This window comes from Dendrobium catenatum, unplaced genomic scaffold (assembly GCF_001605985.2).
Source record: "Dendrobium catenatum unplaced genomic scaffold, ASM160598v2 fragScaff_scaffold_974, whole genome shotgun sequence".
Lineage (NCBI taxonomy): Eukaryota > Viridiplantae > Streptophyta > Magnoliopsida > Asparagales > Orchidaceae > Dendrobium > Dendrobium catenatum.
The window spans coordinates 1,888,528-1,913,359 of record NW_021319436.1 but is presented as its reverse complement, the minus strand read 5'-3'; the positions used below and the strand labels follow the sequence as shown (position 1 = coordinate 1,913,359).

Genomic DNA, 24,832 nt, shown 5'->3' with positions numbered 1-24,832 from the left:
ACTTAAATAAAATGAAAAATAATAGATAAAAATTAAATATTATTTGCATTATTAAATTTTAATTAAAAATATATATGTAGAAATATGTAGTGTATATATAGTTAATTTTAGAATTTCACCTTGATTTTTTAGTCTCACGTTACCTAAATACAATATGTTAGTATTATTTTTATCTATATAAGCTTTTTGATTCGCATGGGAAAAGAAGTCATGGTAAGTTGGGTCATGTGATAAAGCATTGTTGATGCTTGTTTAACTAAAATATATGAAATTTAAATTACTTTATTAATAAAAATATTTAATAATAAATTTATTAAATTATTTCATTTAATTAAATACGAACTGCCCGATTTTGCAAAACCAGTATCGGTTCTCCGGGTCGCCTGTTCAACCGCCAGTTCAAGCAATTCTCGGGCGGCTCAATGCCATTCCAATTTTACACATACCGAATCGGCCGGCTAGCCAGTTCCCAGTTCAACCAGTTGAACCAGCTAGTTTGATCCGATTTTAATAACCTAGTATTCAACCATAATAGTTAACAAAACTCCTTAGTTATTGCTTGATATTCCAATTCAGCAATGGATGTGGCCACCAAATTTTGTTTTGTACTTCTTCATGTTATAAGTTTCCCACCAATAAATGCAATATACAAAGGTTAATCTTTTATCCACAACAGACCCAACATAATTAGCATCTACTCTTGTCTCAAATACTTGACTAGTTGCTTTTAGCAAAATTCTCATCCCTTAAGTTCCTTCCAAGCACTCTAATACTTGATTTACAACTTGTGGATTTTCTTTGGATTGTGCATAAACTAGTTGATCCCAAGTTGTATATGATATTGTGCATAAACTAGTTGATATTGTCATTGAACACCACCGTCCGCCACCGCCAAGCACCGTCCCTTGCCACCACCCTCGCTACTGCCACTATCGACCACCACCATCGGCAACTGCAACCAAGCACCACCCGCCACCACCACTGTCGCCACACACCGCCAGCCACCACCGTCCACTACCGTCGGCCACCAGACCCACCACCACCGCCAATGTTGGTCACTTACCACCACCCTCTTTGCACTTTACATTGCATTTATTTTATTTTAAATAAACAAAAATCTCATGCATTACTTTTACACTCATCCAAAAAACTAAAAAAAATATTCCTTTTTCACCCAAACAAGCAACCTCTAAACAGTTTATATAATTTATAGGTCTCTTAATATTTGGCTAAGAGAAAGAAAGAGTTGCTTAACTGGGTTACGAAAACATATCTTAGCATTTTATTTATAACAGGATGAAATTCATCTAAATGGGTTAGACAAATTTCAAGAAAGAAAGACTCCTAAAAAGACCTAAGGTTTTGGTTAATTTAAAGATGAAGGATGCAATCACCTATTGTGGTTAAGTGATGAAAATATAGAGTTTGGATCTATATAAATAAACCACTTGCTCGATTGGGTCCGATAGGTAGACTTTGGATTTGAGGGTGAAGAAAGTTACTTAGTTGATTGGGTCTAAAAGTAAAGGCTTTGGGGTCAAAGGAAAAGATAGCTCCCAATTGATTTGAATCAAATAGGAAATGATAAGCCTTATGGGTCATTGTCAAAGATAACCATTTACTTCATATTAGTTGAGCAAATGAGGAGCATGTTTCAATAACTTTACGTCCAATGAAACACAAAAGGTCATACAGCTTTGACGCAAAGGCACAATAACGTAATGTGATTTTTATTTCCCATCACAAAATTGAGATATTTGTTTGAATTAGGTTCAAATAGCTATAATAGAATTGAACATTTTGGCTTCTAATTTGGAAATTGATGTTAAAGAGAATATCCTAAACTTAGGAGTTTAAGGAATGAGTCTCTTTCAATTTATTGGGTAAGACAAATGACACATGTTAAACTTGAAGTCATATGCAAAAGAATTTGAATCATTTATTGACTTTGAGATCAAACAAATAGAGGAGATTTCAAGATTATGGCTCTAAATAGGTTAGCACTAATTTATAATTACTTAAAAGTCAATTGGGAGCCTCTATGTGGGATTTAAAAAGAGAATTAAGATGAAGAACCTAAGCAGGAGAGGTTTTTTGAACCAAGGCAAACCTAAAGCTTGTCTAGGGTTGATTGGAAAGATAAATCCTCTTCGAGAAAGTCAAATTTGGGTTTAGCTTTCATAGCTTGGTCTACTTTAAAATTTACTTAAATACAAGAGAAGATTTCAAATAGATTCAGGAAGATGGAATTTAGCTAATGAATTTTATTTAATCAAGAGAAGAGGATCACTTGTTTGCTTTCTAGGAAAGCAAAAGGATTTTGCATGCTTAGGATTTGGTCATAAGTAGTGCTAATGCTTTTGGACTCATTAAAAAGTCTACGAAGCTTTAATATAGAGTTAGAGAAAACACGAAGCAAAGAAAACCTATTTAGAGAAGGATCAAACTGGGTTTGATCCATACAAATCTCAAATCATCCAAACATTTGTTCAAGGGAAAGAAAGGTTTTCAAATAAATTGTGAAGTGTGCTTGGTTGACTGAGTTAACAAAATGATTGAAGTCATTTGTTGGTTTTGGCTCCAACAAAAAGATTAAAGGAACTTACGATTTGGTCCTAAGGATTGATGACAATCCCACACCAACTCCCTACCAATTGACGCAAGGTGCATCATAACATAGAGTTAGCTTTTATAGATTCATAATAATGTTCAATGGAGCCCTGATAAAACCCAACATTATCGTCATTGAATTACATTGAAGTCCTAATGTCTTTATTGGGGTTCCTTTTGCTTCATCTGCACAGGTATTATAACACGACATTGTCACCCATCACCTAACATGACACTCCTTAGGTTTAGCAATTTCTAATTAATTATTTATTTGGTAATTAAATGGTTCATGCATTAATATAAAAGGCATAAGTAATACAACAATGCATGCATATGAAGAAAAAATAATGCAATAGATAACTCATTGCTTTTCTTTCCAATATATTATCAATTAGTGAGACATTTATGTAATTATAATATACTTAATTTTGAGCTTGAATCGTTAAAATCTACATGTACTCGTTTATACCTGAATACAAACAAAAAAAGAAATCTACAAATATTAAAATTCTTACCTATTCATTCTCTTCCCTATCTTCTTCCTCTACCCAATTCCTCCTGCATGCCTCGATCCCAGACTCAATTCCAGGACCATATATAAAAAAAATTAACAGCTGAAATGAGGAATGGCCTTGGGTTAACAGGGAAATAAAATTAAATGGCAAGTAAATGCACTTTTACTTAAATGTCCTTAGCCTAATCAACTGCATGCTCAGTTTAGTGAAAAAATCTGAAAATTTTCTTACCCTACTACAGTGTTTTTAATATATGACAAATAATTGAATTTAAAACTTTAGGAAAAATGCAAATCAACATTAATTCAATAACTTCACACCTTTACAAATTAGTATATACTTCTATATACCAATTTGCTCCAATTGATGAGTAAAATACAATAGATCTTTGGTGATTTTTGTGAAAGTTGGAATTTCGGGGTATAATTTTAGTTTAAAAAATTTTGAGATTTTACTTGAAATTTTTGGGTATTACAATATCCTCCATTACCTAATTTCAAGTACTTTTTACACCAAATATGTTCTCTACTAGACTTTTTTCATCTTTAAAACAAACAAATGTGTTTAATTTATTATTTCATGAATAAAATATCTTTCTAGTAGATATGATACATTGAGCCTTTCCAATAAAGGATGTCATTTTGGATGCTTCATATACATCATTGTGTAAAAGCTCTAAAATTGAGTTTTAGCTCCCTTCTAGTTTCTAAGAAATTGACATTTTCTTCTTTACAAAAAAAAAAATGCAATCCAACAATCAAACAAAATGCAAATACTTGAACTTAAAATTTTGTTTTTAAAATATCAAATTCTAATACATTTCTCATTCACATGCCTCAATATTGGAGACCATAGTCACTCTTATTGTTCTAGTGATTGAAATCATATATAATATGACATTCATGTTACCACATGTCATCAAAATATCAACCTTATTACCATCCAGGTGTTCGTAATAAAGATCGTTAAATTCTTCTTCATCAAATTATCACATTGAGATCATATTCCACTTCCAACCTAGCAATTAGTATTAAACATGACATTTCTAATGTTTGGAAATTCATTAATCTTAGGATGGTGGAAGCTACTTCTACAGTAAATAATATCATTGAATTCATTCTAATTACAAGTCCATTGAATTCAGTTGATATCAAATTTGATAATGAAGCTTTGCCTTGAGCATGCTACCATCATTTATTGGGAGTTGGTGTGATTGTCATTGCTTTCAGCAACAATTATGGGTCTACAAAACAGATATTCAATATTTAATCTTTTTTTAGGATATTAAGAGAAGAAAATCCAATAAAAGGCTGTTTTCAAGATTTGAATCTTAAAAGAAATGGAACTGCAATAATGGTGTACAACTGAGAGAGGTCCAAGTCTTAAGGAAGAAGTCAACAAAGCAATTGAAAGTGAAGTTATTATAAAATTCATGATGGTGCATGCCGGTCATGCGGTAAAATGTGGCTTATAAAATAAGGCTATCAATAGAAGCAATGCGGGCAAAATTCGAGTCAGGAAGAAATGTGAATTTCTTTTTTTGACAAAAAAGGAATTCTTGCTTTGTTAATCCTTAAGACTTCATAGTCTTATGAAAATTTGGATATTAGACTTAGGTATGTTGATGCGAACATCGGTACGAAAATTTGGCGCATCTATCACAGGAGGCGTCGTAAATCGACGGCCATAATTTAAACCTTCAATTATGATTTATTTTTATGAATTTTAGTTCTTAATTAATGTATTTCCTGTTTTACCCCTAGGATAGTTTATGTAAGTGTTATGGCCCAATGGGCAATTTTGTAATTTTTTATTTTTCTCATGTTGTGGCCTATATATAGGCCCTTTAGCTATTGAAATGGGGATGAAGATTTGATATTAAAAAAATTTGTGTCCGCACTTGTGTTCTTCTTGTGAGAGAGCGTTGGTGAGATTCCTATGGGAAGGAATCGGAGTTTCACCAGCCGCAGGATGGGTCCGGGCTCGTGAATTGAAGTCCCTTGGAGAAGGGCAAAGCATCACCCTTCAGTGTTCGGAAGAGTCCGAGTCTCGCGGTTTTTATCGTCTATCGTTTATTTTCTCTCTTTTGTTTTTTATCTCTTGCTTTTTGTTCCTCCTTATTGTTCTAGTCGTCTTCATCCTCCACCCTCACCGTCGGATCTCACCCCATCCTTCCTCTCCAAGCCCACGGCCAACTCCCTCACCCGCCGGCCACCTCCCCCATCCAACCCGTGAATCTCCCCCCCCCCTTCCTAATTTGGGTTGGCAAAATTGAGAGGGAAAATCCATGACAATTTTGATTTTCAAATTTCAAATTTGAAATATTTCCTAATTGGGGTTGATCCATATTTGGAAGGTTTTAACTCTCCAATTCAAAATTCAAATTTGAATTGCAAGGAGATGAGTCATTAATCCCTCCAAATTAAATTAGACCCATCCAACCTCCACCGTCTCCACATGACATTCATTCCTTCCTAAATTAGATTGCATAAATTTGGTAACTATTATTTGAATTAATTCAAATCAATTTGAATTTCAAATAGTTACTATATTTATATGTCTTATTTTATGAAACCTTTTGAATTAATTCTTATTTGAATTTTAAATCAAGAGAGGATCAAATATTTATTTCCTATCTTGACTTATTAATTAAGTAAGTATTAATGGACCCATTAATTTCCCCCCAGCACATATATGCCGCCAGCCCCTCCTCAAATAAATCATAGAAATTTATTTCCAAATCCATATTCCCCACTTAGGAAGTACTCACTATCCCCTCATCTAAATCTGGCCGAAATTTCCTCTGGTCCGTTTTCTGACTCTTCCACCCATATCTCTAATTAATTCCTATTTCACCTCTTCAATCCCGTAACTCTCACCTAGCTGAAATTGTGTTTTACTTGATTTATTCCAAAAGGGAAACCCCTTGGTTGGAAACAAACCCCATCAGTTACTCCTCTCCAAAGCAGCCGCTCCTCCCTCTTTCTTACCCACGTGTCTCAGCCAATAATTTTCTCTGTTGGCCGAATTTCTCTCCAGCCCTTAGCTTGATTTTTCGTCCCAAGCTCCATCCCCATTATCAGAAAACCTGAAACTCATTTCAGGTTTGATTAGGACTTGGAATTTTGGAGAAGAAATACAATCCCGAGCAAATCCTCCTACCCGTTCTACATCATATGTCTTTTCACTTGACTTCACACTTATCTCTAATTGTTTTGAAGGAAGTTATTTGAAAGTATATCTTGATGAGGTTCAAATCAAAATTACAAATAGGACTACATGGAAGCTTCATAACGTGAGGCAAACTTTCACCACACCAATTATTGTCTTTATGTGCAGCATGTTCAAAACAAATTACTAATAAGTGTTAGCGCCCAACTACATGCATATCTATCCAAAAGATCTCAATCTTCTTGGGTTATGGTTATCGACTTCATCCTGAAACAAATATTCATCAATCTACAAAAAAAAAAAAAAATCATCAATCTACATTTTTCACTATCTAAAATATTTCCCATTGAACTTATTGATATTTACCTTTCCATCATCATACAAGCTATTTGAAAATTTGATCATTAAAAAATCCCGATAACAAGTTAGAATAAAGTAGAGAAAACAAATACATCATAAAAAAAATTTGTGTTTCAATATGATTATCCCACCTATATCTTCAATGGTATAGAGATATATTTCTACTAATTTAGTGAGGAGAGCATCAAACTCACTTTATTCTCTCTCTACTCTCTATTCATATACTAAGTTTAAGAAAACTCCAAGTTTTGATAACCATAGCCAGAATAACTTCCTTGAAAACTCCCATCCACTTATCTCTATCATCCACTATCAATCATTGTCCTCAACCTCAAGTCACCGTCCTCAAATAGGACAATTGTCAATCTCCTACATTCTGTCACTATCCAAGAAGGGATTTTTGTTACCAACTTGCAAGAGTTCACAGTTGATCTTCAACGATGCTTGCTATTGGCCTATACACAAAACTCATAGCTAGTTCCGGGAAGACTTGCAAGTTGTTGGCATATAGTTTCCAATCTCTACATGTGTTGGTTCCTCACATCCAACAACCAGTCACCCACAAGTCTTGGCCATCAATTACCTCTAGTGACCGTACAGAACCCATCAGAATCTCACATGAACAAATAAGTTCGAATTCTCTATTTTTGTTATTTACCAATTACTTTAAATGGCGACCTCTTTGCAGCAACATAAGTCGATATGTTTTCAACACTATATATCCAAATCATGTAACATAAAAAAAAGTGACGTTGGCCAACTATTTTCTTGTGCACCTTGTTTCTCTTATATATAGATGCCATATAAAATAATGTGTGGATTTAATGGAAGCATTGCTCATAAAGCACAGTGTACACAAGTTAGTTCACCAAGACTGAAAGACCTATAAAGTCATCCGTCATAATAAAACTCCAATTTGAATGCTCAGAGGACGAACTCAATAGATGACAAGTGCTAAGACCTTCTGCCACGTTAATAGAATCAAAATCATATCGTTTACAAGTCATAACAAACAAAAGGCCAAAAGCATATCTTGAGTTTGGATAAGAACTTAGGCTTCGTTTGGGACGGCTTTTTTATTGCTTTCTAAAACTCCGTTTTAGTACAAATTTTTTTAATTTTGTACTAAAACTCCGTTTTAGAAAGCAATAAAAAATCCGTCCCAAAGGAAGCCTTAAGCTCAATAAAACAGCATAATGGCATAATAGTATAAACAAGGGCAAAAGTTCAAAATGGAACTCGACAGAATATTAAGATACCTCATTAACATCAAAATAGAGTACACTCATTCTGAACGCAAGGCTTCTGGTGGCTAGACACCGTGCAGAGGCAGATCGCCCAATGATTCCTAGCACAAGACCACGACAACGCCGCATACCCCGGCACAGCGGCTGGATAGATCCGAACCAACCCGACGCCGCGGAGGATGATGAGGAGTACCGCGAAAGAAGGTTAGTACGGCGAAGAAGCGCGAGGAACAGCGCCATGATGGTGTCCGCGATTTCCTCAGCGCGATTGACATCGACGTGAACCAGGCGGAGGCCGAGATCGGCGGCAAGGGCAGAGTCGACTGCACGATCGGAAGAGCCAAGGCAGAGAATAAGCTGCCAGGGCTGGAGTCGACGTTGAGCAGCGCGGGGAAGGAATGCGAGGGAATGGAGGAGGACGGCAACAGCAGTTTCGATCCGTCCGTCAGCGAGGTGAGATAGGCCGACGTGCTCAACGGAAGCGACGCCAGCGAGAGCTTCCACTTCGAAGGAAGTGTCCTCGATGCAGTTGAGGGAAACGACTAGAGGGAGTGAGGAGGCCATATGGGCCTGATCAGGCTATTAGGTTTTGGTTTGCTACTCCGGGTCCTATCGGCTATGTGGACTGTGGAGTTTGAGAGGACGATGAGAATCGGCGCAGGGCGAAAATGGGGAAAATTGCCAGCGTCGGGCGGGCAGCCCGCTGCTTCTTCCTATTATGACCGGATCCATTTCCCGAAAAACTTCGTTGTTGAAGTAAAGTAAAGAACCGAACAGGCTTCTCTTTGCACTAAGGGATGATTTTTTTTATTTATTTTTTATTTATTTTAAATAACTTTTTTAAAAACAGGACAATTTTATTATAATTTTTTTTAGTGATGGAAGAAATTTTGAGTGATGTTGTAGATTATTTAATATGTATTAAATTAGATTTTATTTAGGACGGCTTTTTACGCTTTTTAAAATAGTTTTTCAGGACAAATTTTTTAAATAGTAATAAAAAAGTCGTCCCAAATTAAGCTTTAATGTGGATTTTGTTAAGGAAATACATTCTGATGTAACCTTTATTAAGCTCTTATTTATTGTTATACCATTTACCTTTTCTATATATTTGCTTCTGTACGCAACTCTAAGGTCAATATAATATCATTTCTACCTTTTTCCTCTGTCTCTGTTGCTCTGTCACGGTTCTTGCCCGTGAGCTCTACCTTCTTGTATTCTCGTTCTGTCCTGGTATCAGAGCGTAATGGGAGATCAAGATTCATCTTCCTCCCTCCCCACTCCCTCCTCCACCCTAGCCGGAAACATCACCACCGACCTTGTCATTCCTCCTCCTCTCAAGTTCCTTATATCTAACATCAAGAATCTTATTCCCCATCCCTTAACCTTAGACAACTACGCGATATGGCGGATCCAAGTGCTTCAATAAGTCTCCGCCAACAACTATGCCGGTCATCTCACCGGCTCCACACCAAAGCCGTCGAACAGTGACTCACCGGATGCCGCCGCCTGGGATCTTGTTGACAGCAATCTCATCTCAGCCCTCTTCGCTACAATATCGCAGTCCATTCTTCCCTACGTCATCAATGCCACCACCGCCCATGAAGTTTGGGCAACGCTCGAACGCCGTCTTCAACCAGTTAGTCGCTCAAGAGTCATTCAACTCAAGAACGAACTACATAATATTCAACTCAAGAACCAGTCTATGCAACAATATCTCACTCAAGTCAAGCAGATTGTCGACAATATCGCCGCATCTGGATCCACGATGGATTCAGAAGACATTGTACATCACATACTCAATGGCCTCCCGGCCACTTACAATTCTTTTAAGACTTTCGTTCGGAATTCCCCCCTTCCCGCCGACCTGGACTCTCTTTATTCTCAGTTGTGCAGTGAAGAGATCCACATCACTCAAGAGAATCTCAAAACTCCAACCAGTGATCAATCAGCGTTCTACTCCATGATGAAATCTCAGCAACCCGATCGGACCCAAAAGAGGTATAGCAAGAACAAGACCGGTAACCCCTACTCTCAATCTTCTAAACCCGCTCCTTCGACTGCCCCCGTCAGGCCACATCGCGATAAACTGCTGGCACCGCTGTAACTTTAAATATGCTCCTATAATTCCTTATCAACCGAGAGCGCTGCTAGCACAACCTACGACCTATCCAAGTCAAGATTGGATCCTCGACACCAGGGCAACCACGCACCTTACGCCGGACATCAATCAACTCCAGCATCCAACCGTCTACCATGGTCAAGAATCTGTATCTGTGGCAAACGGTTCTTCTCTGCCGATTCAACATTCTGGTCAAGGACTTCTTCCCTTGCCAGATACACCTCGTAAGCTTCGCTTAAGTAAACTTCTTCATGTGCCTTCTCTAACTCATAACCTTCTATCGGTATCTAAACTTACTGCTGATAATTTTATTTCAATCACTTTTGATGCTAACGGGTTTGAAATAAAGGACTCTCAGGATCATCAATTGCTGCTTCGTGGCCATCTTCATAACGGCTTGTATCATCTCCACAATCCGCCGGATGTCAAACCTGCTGCTCTTCACACTGCGCCCAACATGACGTCCCTGTGGCATGCCCATCTAGGACATCCAAATAGCAGGCGTCTATCTAGCATTGCAAAAACTTTGTCTATTTCTTTTCCGTCTTCTAGCAATTTTCTTTGTAAATCTTGTAACGTGGCCAAAAGCCACAAGCTCAAGTTTAATAAAAGAACTTCGGCGACTACCTCGTCGTTCGAAATAATTCATTCGGACGTATGGGGTCCGGCGCCGGAACAATCGCTCAACGGTTTTCGTTATTACGTTATTTTTACGGATGATTTCACTCGTTTTTCGTGGATATATTTTATGCATACTAAGCAGGAGACCTTCTCCAACTTTAAGACTTTATGCAGCTACATTCACACACAATTTAACAAAACCCCGAAAACGCTTCAAACCGACGGCGGAGGAGAATATATGAGTGCAGCTTTCAAATCTTATCTTCAAGAACATGGGATTCAACATCACGTCAGCTGTCCGCACACTCCCGAACAAAACGGCATTGCTGAACGCAAGCACCGTCATGTTCTTAAACTGACCCGGGCTATTCTCCATGCCTCCAACCTCCCCGCGAAATTTTGGTCGGATGCTATCGGTACCTCCATACACCTAATCAATCGCTTACCTCGCAAAAACTATCCGCACCTCTCTCCCTACCAACTTCTCTACAATAAAGAACCAAACTATAGCTATCTTCGCGTGTTTGGGTGTCTTTGTTATCCCTGGCTTCGCCCCAATGCTGCTCACAAACTAGCTCCTCGATCTCAAGAATGTATCTTTCTTGGGTATTCCTCCCAGCACAAAGGTTATAAGTGCTATAATCTCCATACCCATAAAACTATTATGTCTCGTCATGTTGTGTTCTGGGAACAAGAATTCCCTTATCACACCTCTGCTCATTCTCTTGACACCACTTCACCACCTTACATACCGCCTTCTATTCTCGTCCCCACTTCTCTCGTTCAGCGGACCAACTCTCAAGCCTCTACCAAATCTACTCCTCTCAGCAGAAATCCGGCACCCTTAGCTGATATTCCGCAAGCGATCCCTGTTTCTACCACAACCACATCTCGGACCACTCCTACTCCTCCAACGGTTCCTGCTCGTCCACATCATTCTATGCAAACTCGATCCAAATCTGGGATCATCAAACCCAACCCTCTCTACTCTCTGTACAGCAACCAAAATCTGTCTCATACGCCAGAAAACTATAATCAAGCTCGTCATATTCCCCACTGGCAAGAAGCTATGAAGACTGAATTTCAAGCTTTACAACAACAAAAGACTTGGTCTCTTGTACCTGCTCCTCCGGGCAAACACATATTAGGCTGTAAATGGACATTCAAGACTAAAATTCTGCCCTCAGGACAGGTAGATCGTTACAAGGCGAGGCTAGTCGCCTTAGGCTACAACCAAAAGCAAGGAGAAAACTACAATGAAACGTTTAGCCCGGTAGCAAAAATGACCACCATTCGGGTACTTCTCACGGTGGCTCTAAATCAAAACTGGAAAATTCTCCAACTAGACGTGTCAAATGCATTCTTACACGGAGACCTTCCGGAAGACATATTCATGCGTCAGCCTCAAGGTTTCGTCGATCCACAATTTCCTAACTCAGTGTGCAAGCTCCACAAGTCTCTTTATGGCCTTAAACAGGCCCCTCGGCAATGGTTTCAAAAGCTCACTGACTTTTTACAATCCAGAGGATTCCGGTTCAGTCGTTCTGACCCTTCTTTACTTTTATTTTCTCAAAACGGCATCAATATATTCTTTCTAATCTACGTCGATGATTTACTTGTCACAGGGAACGATCAAACTCTCATTCAAACTCTTCTTACAGATATCCGATCTACCTTCGCCTTGAAAAACTTGGGAGAAATCTCCCTATTTCTCGGGATACAGGTCTCGAAAACCAGCCAAGGATACTTCCTCTCACAAACGCATTATGCCAGCAAGTTACTACAGGACGCTGGGTTCACAGACTGTAAATCCTCACCAACTCCTATCACGCCTAACTCCAAAGAGCAGCTGACGAACAATCAACCCTTCACCGATCCATCTCTCTACCGTCGTCTTGCTGGATCGCTCCAATATTTGACTATCACTCGTCCGGACATTGCGTTTGCAACAAATAGAGTATGCCAACAAATGCAACAACCTTCGGTTCAAGACTTCCAAGCTCTACAACGAATACTCCGGTATATCAAAGGGACGCTATCGTATGGACTGCCGCTAATCGCCGGACCACTGCAACTTCAAACCTTTGCCGATGCGGACTGGGCGTCGGATCACATGGACAGGAAATCCACATCAGGTTTTTGCTCTTTTATCGGACCAAATCTAGTCTCCTGGACCGTAAAAAAGCAGGCCACTGTGGCTAAATCTTCCACCGAAGCCGAGTATCACTCTCTCTCAGCCGCGTCATCTGATGTCATTTGGCTTCGTAGATTACTTTCCGAACTCTACGCAACTCAGCAATCTCCGACGCCACTTCATTGTGATAACATCTCTGCCATTGCACTTGCCAAGAATCCTGTCTTCCATGCTCGCACAAAGCATATTGAAATCGATTACCACTTCATCCGGCAACACATCAACAACGACAACCTCATCATCAAGCATATTTCATCCAAGGAGCAAGTGGCTGACATCCTTACAAAGCCATTTTCTACAGCTCGCTTCCACGAACTCCGCTCCAAATTAACCATTCAAAATCAGAATGATTAATTTGCGGGAGGATGTTAAGGAAATACATTCTGATGTAACCTTTATTAAGCTCTTATTTACTGTTATACCATTTACCTTTTCTATATATTTGCTCCTGTACGCAACTCTAAGGTCAATATAATATCATTTCTACCTTTTTCCTCTGTCTCTGTTGCTCTGTCATGGTTCTTGCCCGTGAGCTCTACCTTCTTGTATTCTCGTTCTGTCAGATTTAAGATGGGCTTAATTTTATAAATTAGTTTTCATTCTTATTTAAGATGGTCATAACTTATTCAATATGATTCCATCTCATTTCATAAAAATAATAATAATAATAATTGTATTTCATCTAATTATAAAGTTTATTGATTTGATCATAAGATGAATTGATTATTTTTTTATTCCTAAGTAAAATTATTTGTTGTGAAATTATGATATCTTTATTTTTGCATGTTATTTTATCTCCTATTTTTCTTTTTTTTTTCCCTTGACCACCCTTAAAATCTTATATTTAGCCAACCATCTCACCTATAATATCTCTTCAGAACCCTCCACATAATCCACAAAGGTTATGTTGTCTTTTCAAGCATACTTTGGCAATCTTCCTTTTTTGCAGATCAACATATGGGAATCTTGGAGATACACAGCTCACTTTGACCTGTTGGTTGAGAGCTTAGGCTTTCACCTAAGAGGTCTTGGGTTCGAGTATTTGTGTATGCGTTGTGTGTGTGAGTTTGCCTTAAATGGCCTAAATGTCCCAAAAAAAGAATCTTGGAGATCTTCTATGTACCTTAAAAGACTTTGATTGGAGGTCAACAATTGCTTTATTTCAAATTCCAATCTTCCAACAAAGAAAATTAGTTAGCCACCCCTTCATAATGAAATTAAGTATTATTAGATGGAGTGGTTCCATATTTAATGACTGATTAGCTGAATATGATTTTTAGGGAACTAGAAGAGGGAATATGATAACTAGTCACTTGCAATGATATTACAATAATTGTTTTTTATTTTATTTTTATAATAGTTTTAATGCTAATTTGCTAATTAAGATGTGATCAAGCAATGATTGATATATGGATAATGTTAACATTAATTAATTGGCAGAGCTTAGGAGAAACTTAATAATCCATGTTGTTGCAAATTCTATGTTGACTTTATAGCTACTCTATTTACTATAGGGTGATTTAAATGAAATTATTTGTTGATTAGAGATACATAGGAAATGGATTAATAATGAAAAAAGTGATTGGAGGATGTAGGTAATCCCTTAGGTGGATGACTTAGGCTTCGTTTGGGATGGATTTTTTACTAGTTCTTAAAGCAGCTTTCTAGTACATAAAATAAAATTGTTATACTAGAAAGCTATTTAAGAAGCAGGAAGAAAGCTGTCCCAAATGAGCCTCAATTCCCTAATAAAGATGATCGAATGGTTCTCTAATCTCCCAATCCCAAGGGACCAAAATTTTAGATCCATTTAGTGGATAGTGGCAGATCTACCTTTTGGTTTGTTGAATCTGAATTCATGCAATTATCGTTGCTTTGAAAATAAAAACTATGCAGCAACCAAAAACAAGCAAGCACAAGAAATCAGATAGAATGAGAAGAAAAAGAAATACAAATATAGTTGATACATTATCATGAAAATATCTTGATTGGGCACGAATCTCGATGCAAAACCCAACCCGGAAACTTCAAAAATTAAATCCGGGAATACCTAAACTCCGATTTCAGCGAGCTTACAGTCAAACTGAGCGTCTCGGAAATACGAACCCAACGACACCAAATTGAACTCAATCCGAGTCCAGATGAGCCCAAATCAAGCACCCAAAGTACTATTGAAAAGCTCGTACCACAATTTGATTTACCAAACGGTCTCCGATTTTAATGAGTTTATACTCGAATCAAACGGCTCGACGAGACAAATCCAAAGAGCCCAAGATCGCTGAATTCCGACATCACTAAGGCCTTCAAATGTCCAACGAACGGTGCACAATCAAAGAGTTCAATATCGGTCGTCCATTCGACCACTTCCTCTTCGCCCATGATCTCACACCTATTTACAAGCCATGTCACTCCAGAAAAACTATAAATAGAGCCCTCATTCTTCACAAGAGGACTCAAGTGAGAAGAGAGAGAAGAAGAGAAGAGAAGAAGGGAAAAGGGAGAATCATCTCCTCCTCAACCACCACCGGAGTTTCTTTCCACCGCCTGAATACGCCGAAACTCTGCCGGATTTTCGGGAGACGTCTGAATTATGCAGAACTTTGTAATTTTGCTTAAGATTAGAAGAAACATATTGTAATCTGATCGTCCTGACTTGTGGGACGAATCAACTTCTTGTAATTTACAAAACACTAGTGGAACTTTTCAGCTAGGCGTGACCCCCTAGTTTTTTCCCTCTTTCGGGTTTTCCGCGTAAAAATCCTGATGTTCATTTTCTTTTCTGTTTGTGTGCTGAATATTCGTGCAATGTTCAAACGTGAATTTGTAAACTCTACCGTCGCGTATATTCTAGCCCGCAACAATAGTAATAAACAACAATTGATGGAATTTTATAGTGGACCAGCATCAACTTATCAACTTGGTTGCTGAAAGACTTAAATTATAATATTTTATATTAGTTCAAATTTGATCCCTTCTTTTTCTTCTTTAACGCTTCCATTAAAATAACAAAGAAAAAGTGACTTAAGGTATCAAAATATAACATAGGAAGTCATGTTCTTGGGCATTTTTATTAGATAATCCTTAGTTGATGTGGAACTATAAGACTATCATTCTAAAATGAATTATATGAAATATAAAATACTCAATGCTAAAATATTAATTACATATTCAAATTTCTTTGTAAAAGTTCTATCAAAGAAAGAATTTTCATTATATTCACGCACTCATTGGGTCTAATTGGGATATCTTTTTTATTTGCTTTGCTTTTTAGGTAGTAACTATAATTTTGGTTTTATTTGAGATGACTTTCTGTTTGCTTTCTAAAACAGCTTTCTAGTACAAAATTTTTTGAATTTGAAATTTTTTTTGTTAGAAAGTCATTTTAAAAAGCAGTACAAAAGTTGCCCAAACGAAGCCTTAATATAGTTATTGCTTTCTTATTGGTTTCTCGTTATTTTTCAAAAGCTTTTTTGTGGTGAAAAACACTTTTTGTTATTAGAGTAGCTAAGGTTTCATTTAAGGCTGCTTTCTTACTGCTTCTTAAAGCTATTTTTTGTACAAATATTTTAATTTTTTTACTAAAAGATTGCTTTAAGAATCAATAAAAAAGTCGTCCCAAATAAAACGTAAATTGCATTACCTATAACAATTTCACAATCAACTTTGTAAAATAACGGAGTCACCTCACAAACTCCCAAAATATCATTTTTTTATGATTTTATAATTATGTAGTCGGTAAGAGAATTGCAATTTATGGCTAATTTCTATATTATCTTAGGACATATTTGAAGCAACTTTCTTATTACTTTTAGCACCACAACCACAATCAGTTAATCATGTAACGCAACTCCTTTCACACAGATCTCTTCTTAATCGAATTAAAAAAAAAAAAAATCCAATCTCTACTCTATCGCTATCAGCGTCTTGATGACAAGCACGCTCTTGTTGCCACCTACCTTTATTGTCTTTTATATACTGCCACGCTGAGCTCATCAAATTTCTTTACGAAATATTTTTTTTTTTTGGAAAATTCTTTACGAAATATTTCTAGCTTAGAGCATTTGATTGAGATAAATATGGATTGCTGATAATTTTCTTAATTATTTAAAATAGTGTTAAGACTTAAGAATAAGAATAAAATAATTTGAAGCTGAAATAATGATATACAAAAAAAAAAAGTCATGGCTTCTTGCATTATTTATTTTTTCTTGTTAGGATCATAATTTTCAACTTTTGCATCCTTAAAATTTTTTTTGATAGGACACAAATCTAAATATATATGTTAATTAAAAATTTTTAAAATTAAATTCAAAATTATCTAAACTCTGATTTCAATAAAGTTTAGGTTTTGTTTGGGACATCTTTTAACTATTTTTTAGTACAAAATTTTATTGATATTGAATGCTGCAATGAGACAAATTCAATGATACTAAAAATAATCAAATTAGCATCTGAATGAGCTCATATCAAATACTTAAAGTGTAATTGAAAACTTCAAAGTATTAATTGAATGATCAAATAATTTTCAAATCATGCATGTTTATAGTCATATCGAGCTACTCGACAAACCGAATATAATAAGCCCAATTCGACTCAATTTGAGCCTAAATGGGTCCAAAACAAGGGTTTGAAGCGTGTTAAAGGGTTCAAACCATAATTTGGATTACCAAACGATTTCCAAACTTGATATGCTTCTAGTTGAATCAAGCGGCTCGACGAGATGAATCCAAAGAGACCAAGATCACAGAATTCCGACATCATTAAGACCTTCAGATGTATAGCGAAAGGTATACGATCAAGGGATTCAACATGGGCCGTCCATCCAAACCACTCCCCATTTGCCCTTGATCATCCTCCTATTTACGGGCCATACCACTCTAGGAACTATAAAGTTATGCGTGAAAATTTTGTCAATACAAAATTATTCACATTTTTCAGTAACGTAAACAAAAATTTGAGTGGAAAAATATCAAAAACACAAAATATTTGAAATTAGAAATAGGATAAAGGTTCCTTATGGTGAGACGAACAAATTTTCCAACTAGCTCGATGGACAAAAATCGCACTGCGGCATCCAAATCTTAACTTCTTTCTATCTCTCTTCTCTCTCTCACATGTCCTCTTTTCATTTCTCTGTTTATCGAATTCTTGAGGGAAAGAAATCTAAAAAGCTTTTTAATAAAATATCTTAGTGATTTATGATATTTATAATAATATAATATTTATTTAATAATTAATTAAATCAAATTTTTAGTATAAAATTCAAATAAATCATATTAGGACTCCAAAAATTTCAGAAAAATATCCATAATATAAATCATGATATTTAAAAAATATCGATAAAATTGGTTTGCAAAAGGGACACCTGACGGTCCTGAAATTCTCACTTGTACCGATAGGTACAAATTCCTTAAAGATTTTCACCGGTGTTCAAAAATTACGAAAAAAATTCATGTAAGTAAAATACTTCAATCAAAATATCATGACGAATATGGTTTAAGATTTGGAGTTATAATAACTACATAAAAAATTAGCAAAGTCAAAATACGGGTTATTGCACCCCTCTCTCTTGAAAAGGGAACCCTAAGCTTATGAAGAAAAGAGAGAGAGATCGGAGATCGCTCTTGCTTTCTCGATCACTGTCGGAGTTCTGCCGGCCATCACCTGAAGCCCTGAGTTCCATCGAACCACCACTTGATGCCGTAAGTTTCACCAGACCACCACCCAACATCCTGAGCTACACCGGACCACCACATGATGCCCAGAGTTTCGCAACACCACCACCTGCCACTCTGAGTTCCACCTGGACCACCACCTGACACTTAGAGTTTCATAGAACCACCACCTGACGCCCCTGAGCTCCACCGGACCACCACCTGACACCCGGAGTTCCGCTAGACCACCACTGGATGTCACGACCCGACCCGATCCGGGACGGATCCCGCTCGCACCGAGTCGCGACACGGAACGAAACGACTGACTTACTGACCAGGATCAGGTTATGGAATTTGGTTCGGAACTGAATCTTACAAATAATTTCACTTCAAACAGACACACAGACACAGAGCTACTATGAATCATCAAATGCAGCGGAACAAATCATCTATATTTTTCTTTTCCTCAAAACAATCATCTACAAATACAGTACATGGCTTTTAGACAGAAAGAAAGACAGAACAGAAAAGCCATGACTGTACAAAAATCAAAAGGTACAAAATACCTATACTGATCAGACTCTGAAATCTATTACTGGACTTCCTTCCCTTTCCCAGAACCTGAAAAACACCAGAAAATAAGAGTGAGCTCAACAGCTCAGCAAAGCAACAAACCTCCATTCAAAATTCTCAGAATCTCAAAACCAAACACATCAGACAAATCCGTACAGAAATCAGAACAGAATAAGTCAGAACGAAACAGATCAAATCAAACAGAACTGAACTAAACAAATATCAAAGCAAACAGAACTGTACGGAAACAGAAGTCATATCAAATCAGAAACAGAACAGATCGGACATATCAAATCAGAAACGGAATCGTACAGAAAGCAAAAATTCAGATCATATCGGAACAGAACAGAATCATATCAGAATCATATCATACAGATCAGATCAATTCATATCGTACGGAAATTAGAATCAGATTTGCTTACAGAACAGATACGGAAATCAGAATCATATCAAATCAGATATCATATATTTAATTAATAGCTAAACTAAACTAAACAGAATCACTACGGATTCTGACCCTTATGTCTCCCTTGTGCTCACGACACCAGAAATTCTCTGAGTAATTAATAGCTAAATAATAAAGCAGTTTGTTAAAAATGTAATAATTCGCACAATTTAATTATTTTTAATAGTTTTTTATGTTATTATATTAATTTTTTATATTATATGCATTTCAAAAATGATTTTTAAAATATAAATACAATAAAATATTAACCAAATAGTTAAATGGATCAATTAAAATTATTTTTTACTATTAATAACTGATTCTAAAAATATTCATAAAATAATAGATGGATAGACTAAATATAATTTATTTTTATTTATTTAAAATTTGATATTATAATATTGATAAAATTATTAGATGAATAAATTAAAATATTTTTTCTTTTGTTATTCATACTAAATTAGAAATGATTCTCAGTGGATTATAATTACTTCTTATAAAATTCATATGTATTATTAGTAATAAAATTACTTTTAAATTATTTGAATCAAATATATAATTAGTTCGATTTAATTACAATTTGAATCTTATAAAAATTTTAAATATTACATATTTATAACATTTAAATATTACATAATTATAAAATATAACATCATGTAATTTTCTTAACTATCATGCCTATGTATGTATACATGTCACAGAATCAAATTAATAGGAATATAATCAAAATGGAAAATCAACATTAAAATTTTATTAATAAATTTAAATTTTTGAATGACAATTTAAAAATAAGGACAGAAAGACAATAATTTCGTAAATGATAAGAATTAAAATGGTATATTTGCAATTGCGCTTATTTATAAAATAAATTCTGTAGAAAGCCAACGCTCTCACATCTCCTCTTTCCTCTTTACCTTTTAGTTCTACTTTTGGCAACCACTCACTTGACGGTCTGTTCTCCTCCCTTACCAACTTCTAGCCCTCGTCATCCTCTTGGATTTGCTTCAGGAAATGATGGTAAACTAACGCTTTTTCTCCCTCTGATGCTTATAGTAATCTGAGCTGCGGTTAGTTTTTGCTTAGCCATTTTACTTTTCAGAAGGCGTAAAGTAAGCGCCTTTTTTTGAAAAATCATTTCAAATTCTTCAATCCTACGCTTATTTGACCTTATTGGATTTTTTTGTTTAAGATTCTTATCAAAAGTTTTGGTTTGTCTTCTTTTTCCATGGATATAAATTAAGATGCCCTGATTCATGTAGGGTTCTTGCTTATTTACTTTTACTACAGAAATTAGAAGATATTTGATTTTTTTTTTTTTAATTCGAAGTTTATTTTGAGCTGTGAAGCTGGATTCTGCTTGATTTCATTGTAATTTGATTGCAGAAGCTTGTTTTGAAATTAGACTTGCATGATGATAAAGCCAAGCAGAAGGCTTTGAAGGCAGTCTCCACTCTTCCAGGTATCTTATCAATTTGTGGATTTCGTTATGACTGTTTTAAGATGTCGAACGTCATCTGGAGACCAACTAGAATGCACCACGTCAGTCGGAGACCAACCAGAATGCGCCACGTCACCCCTTTGCTCGTTACCGTGGCTCGGTATTGCTTGGTACATCGGCTCGGTACTGCTGACGTGACGCATTCTGATTAGTCTCCTCGTTCTGAGTCCGGTCTCATGACAGAATAATTTCTCCTGTTTGACATCCTATTTAAGGCAGGATTTAAGAAAGAATTGGCTTAAATCTGTACAACAGAATATTGGGGATTTTAAATTATACTGTTTTGAGCTTCATTATTATTGATTGAACTTAATATTTGTTAAAGTCCCACTCGGTCAAAATTAGCAAAAATTAAAGATTGAGAAAATTCTACCTGGCTCAAATCTTTTTATGAAACAGCCCCTGAAAATATCTCTTCTGATTGCTATTTCTGATGACTTTGCTCTCATAGGAATCGACATGATTTCTGTGGACATGAACGAGAGGAAGCTGACTGTGATCGGAACAGTCGATCCAATTGACCTGGTGAGGAAACTTAGGAAGTTCTGGCACACTGAACTCCTCTCTGTTGGACCGGCCAAAGAGCCTGAGAAGAAGGAAGAACCAAAAAAGGAGGAAGCGAAGAAAGAAGAACCAAAGAAGGAGCCCAAGAAAGAAGAAATTAGTGCTCATGAGCAGATGATGATGGAGTTTGTAAATTCCTACAGTGTTTATAATCCTGAGATGACCACTCACTACTACGTTCCAAGTGCAGAGGAGAACCCGAACTCCTGCGTTATCTGCTAAGGGCTTCATTTCCTGTTGGATGAATGAATGTGTTGCGAGTCTTCAAATTATTAGCCTGAAGACTCTGTAAATGCTCTGTTGATTGTGATTTATGTATGTATAACGTTAAATTAATGTTTGATTTAAATCGTAAACATAGTTTATCCAGTTCTAATTTTAGTCTCCAGGAATACATATTTTCATTTCTCAGGGGCTGTTTGGTAGCACCCAGGATTTGATTTTAGTAGGATTTCGTAAATCCTCTAAATCCGGATTTCGGAAATCCGGAGGGGCCTAAATCTTGAAAACTGTTTGGTGACATTCATAATAAATTCTATTAAATCTTGTATGATTGTTTGGCTATAGTGAATATTTCACGAGCGGGCTCTTCCTCTAGCCGAAAAGATGGAATTTTCCGCATACGACAGCTACGGCGGCTTTCATTTGCTGTGAGATTTGATTTTGAATTTTAGGTCGTTTGACTGGATTTCGCTCAAAACAGTGTCAAATCCAGCCTAAACGCTGCTACCAAACACCCCCTTGGTGTTTAGAAGGCTAAAGTCTTGGCAGACTTAAGTGCCGAAGCATTTTCTTTTGTTCAGGTATTTTATATTTTCAGCTTTGTTTTAACTTTATTTATTAAAATAAGCCTTTTGACAAATTTTTTACTTTTAGCATGCTATTTGTTGAACAAAACATGAGCGTATTTACTTGATTTATGTTATCTCCCTCAGAGAAAATTAGTCGTTTGTTTAAACCAACGCTCTTCCTCAACAATGAAGAAAGGAGAATTATTATATCACTTACTATATAGTGGATTTTTTAACTGATCCAAACCCCTTGATTTTTTCTCTTTATGAGTTTTTCACATAAAAAATTATGATCTTATTGCTTTTTTCTATGCATACTGAATTTTTGCACAACACTAAGACGTAAAATAAACATATATTCTATTAACTCAAATTTTCTAACACATAACATATATAATTAAAATAACTGTGCGCCATGAGCTATTTTGTTAACTTCAATAGTTTCTTATTTTTATCTGCTTTTATTAGAAAGGTATCAAATTTGATCATGGATATCAAGATATCAAGAAGATTAAAATCCAAATGTTTGACAGCTAAACTTTAGGGTCCAGAAGATGCAAATAGAAAACTATTTGAACGACCAAAGAAACATACATTGGCCAATGAAGAGGGAAAAGCACAATCAATTTATTGGAAGAGTGAGACTTAGGCTTCGTTTGGGACGACTTCCTTGCTGCTTCTTAAGGCGATTTTTTAGTAAAAAATTAAAAAATTTTAACTAGAAAGCCACTTTAAAAAACAGGAAAAAAACCGTTCCAAACGAAGCTTTAATGGATAAATAAGATCATTAAGAGGAAGCAAGGGCAGCTACAGAAAGGTTGGTAGCACGATCAGTCTATGGAAGATGTTTAACAATTAGGATTTGTTTGGCTGACTAAAGGGCCGGTTTAATACTTTGGCTTCGTTTGTGATTATGTTTTTTATTGATTTTTAAAGTAGTTTTCTTGTACAAAAAGTTTTTTGAACTAAAATATTTTGTACTATAAAATTATTTAGAAAGCAATAAGAAAGCCGTTCAAATGAATAATTCTGCTAGGATTTACTAATGATTAAAATTACTAATATATTATAAAGTCACAAAAGACGGTGTTTGACATTCCACAATAAGAAGAAAATAGAGGTGAGAGAGTGAGTGAGAAATGGAGGCTGCCATACAAGAAAGAAACCTATGAGTTTTATGGAAAGCTTGTAGGAGGAGGAGGAGAAGCTCTTGGCCTTAACATGGAGAAACTTTTGTTTAAAACTCTAATAAAGAAAAGCGAGGAAGATTAACATAATAACAATTTTTTGTATCTATAATTAGCTCTTATTTTTATAAGAGTCATTCTTTCTCAACTATTAACATAGCCGCATTTTTTTCTAACTCAGGTATCATTTAGGACGGCTTTTTTACTGATTCTTAAAGAAATTTTTTAGTTTAAAAATTTTATACTAGAAAGTTGTTTTTAAAAACAGTACGAAAACAACCCCAAACGAAGCCTTAGTGTATTATTTGATCTAGTGTAGCTATAGGTAGCTCTAAATATGAGTATTATCGAATTACATAAAAGTACATGTTATATCTATAATCTTGGATTTATTATCTCCTACTTATTCAAACTTTTGTTTGAGATTTTATTACTATTCTAATAAATAATCTTCTATTAAAAATAAGAAATGCTTAATCATTCTTATATGGTAACAGGTCATCTCTCAATTAATATAATGTTGTGTAGCGTTTTAACAATGATTTTTTTAGAAGTTTTAAATTTCTATACGCCAAATTATTGTGTTGGTATTTGACGTCATCCGAAGGCCAATCAGAACACTCCACGTCATTTTTTTGCTTGATAACAATGCTGAGTACCGCTGCACACCAAATGGCGCGTTCCGATTAGTCTCCAGACCTCCGGTGTCCACACATAATAATTTCTCCTTCCAATTAATGCCATCCGTTTGTACATATTACTATATCAGCTTATCAATTAAATATTGAAACATATTGATTGGCCTCATGAAAAGCTCAGAAAGTTTTAAAACCGGTTTAGAAAGCAATAAAAAAGCTGTTCCATGTGAAGCCTTTGTAGTTTTCTTAATGTTTTGTTTTTCAAATAGCAACCACAATATTTGTTTTGACTATTATTTTTTGCTGTTTTTAAATTTTTTATTTATTAAGAAGCTATTTTTAATAACAACTTTAAAAATTATTTTATATATGATAGCTTTACAAAATGATAAAAAACTTATCCCAAATAAAAGTTTCTAAAGCATATAATTTTTTATTCCTTCTGCTTATGATTTTTGTTTCAATTTCGTTCTTCATTATTTAATAAATCTGAAAGCATTGATCAGTTTTAAAAAAAAAAAAAAAACCCTCTCCAGATAAGTGGTGGACCTGAAATTTTAATTCTTTGTGCACGTAGAACAATCATTCATTATGTGACAGTGAACTGCTTGCGCATGTAACGATTAATCAAATCGTATGAAG

At 35.7% G+C, this 24,832-nt stretch overlaps 2 protein-coding genes across 4 annotated transcripts in view; one reads left to right on the top strand and one right to left on the bottom strand.

Annotated features, from left to right (window-relative positions):
* LOC110101872 (C-terminal binding protein AN) overlaps positions 1-8,671 on the bottom strand; it is a 29,465-nt gene extending 20,794 nt beyond the window's left edge. Inside the window, exon 1 of one of the 2 annotated variants that reach the window (XM_020829950.2) lies at positions 7,916-8,671. In XM_020829950.2, coding sequence (XP_020685609.1) covers positions 7,916-8,467 — 552 coding nt within the window. In that variant the 5' untranslated portion in view covers positions 8,468-8,671. The remainder of the gene's footprint in view (positions 1-7,915) is intronic. The other variant, XM_020829951.2, reaches the window with a different exon arrangement.
* An 11,724-nt stretch (positions 8,672-20,395) lies between these two features.
* LOC110101930 (heavy metal-associated isoprenylated plant protein 39) lies at positions 20,396-21,943 on the top strand. Of its 2 annotated transcripts, none has more exons than XM_020830037.2 (3): positions 20,396-20,529; positions 20,896-20,971; positions 21,462-21,943. In XM_020830037.2, the coding sequence occupies exons 1-3, from the start codon at positions 20,524-20,526 to the stop codon at positions 21,794-21,796; spliced, it is 417 nt and encodes a 138-aa protein (XP_020685696.1). In that variant the 5' UTR covers positions 20,396-20,523; the 3' UTR covers positions 21,797-21,943. The 2 variants fall into 2 exon arrangements, with proteins under 2 accessions (XP_020685696.1, XP_020685697.1); XM_020830038.2 differs by having other exon boundaries at positions 20,419-20,529; positions 20,899-20,971.
* The last annotated feature ends 2,889 nt before the right edge of the window (positions 21,944-24,832 follow it).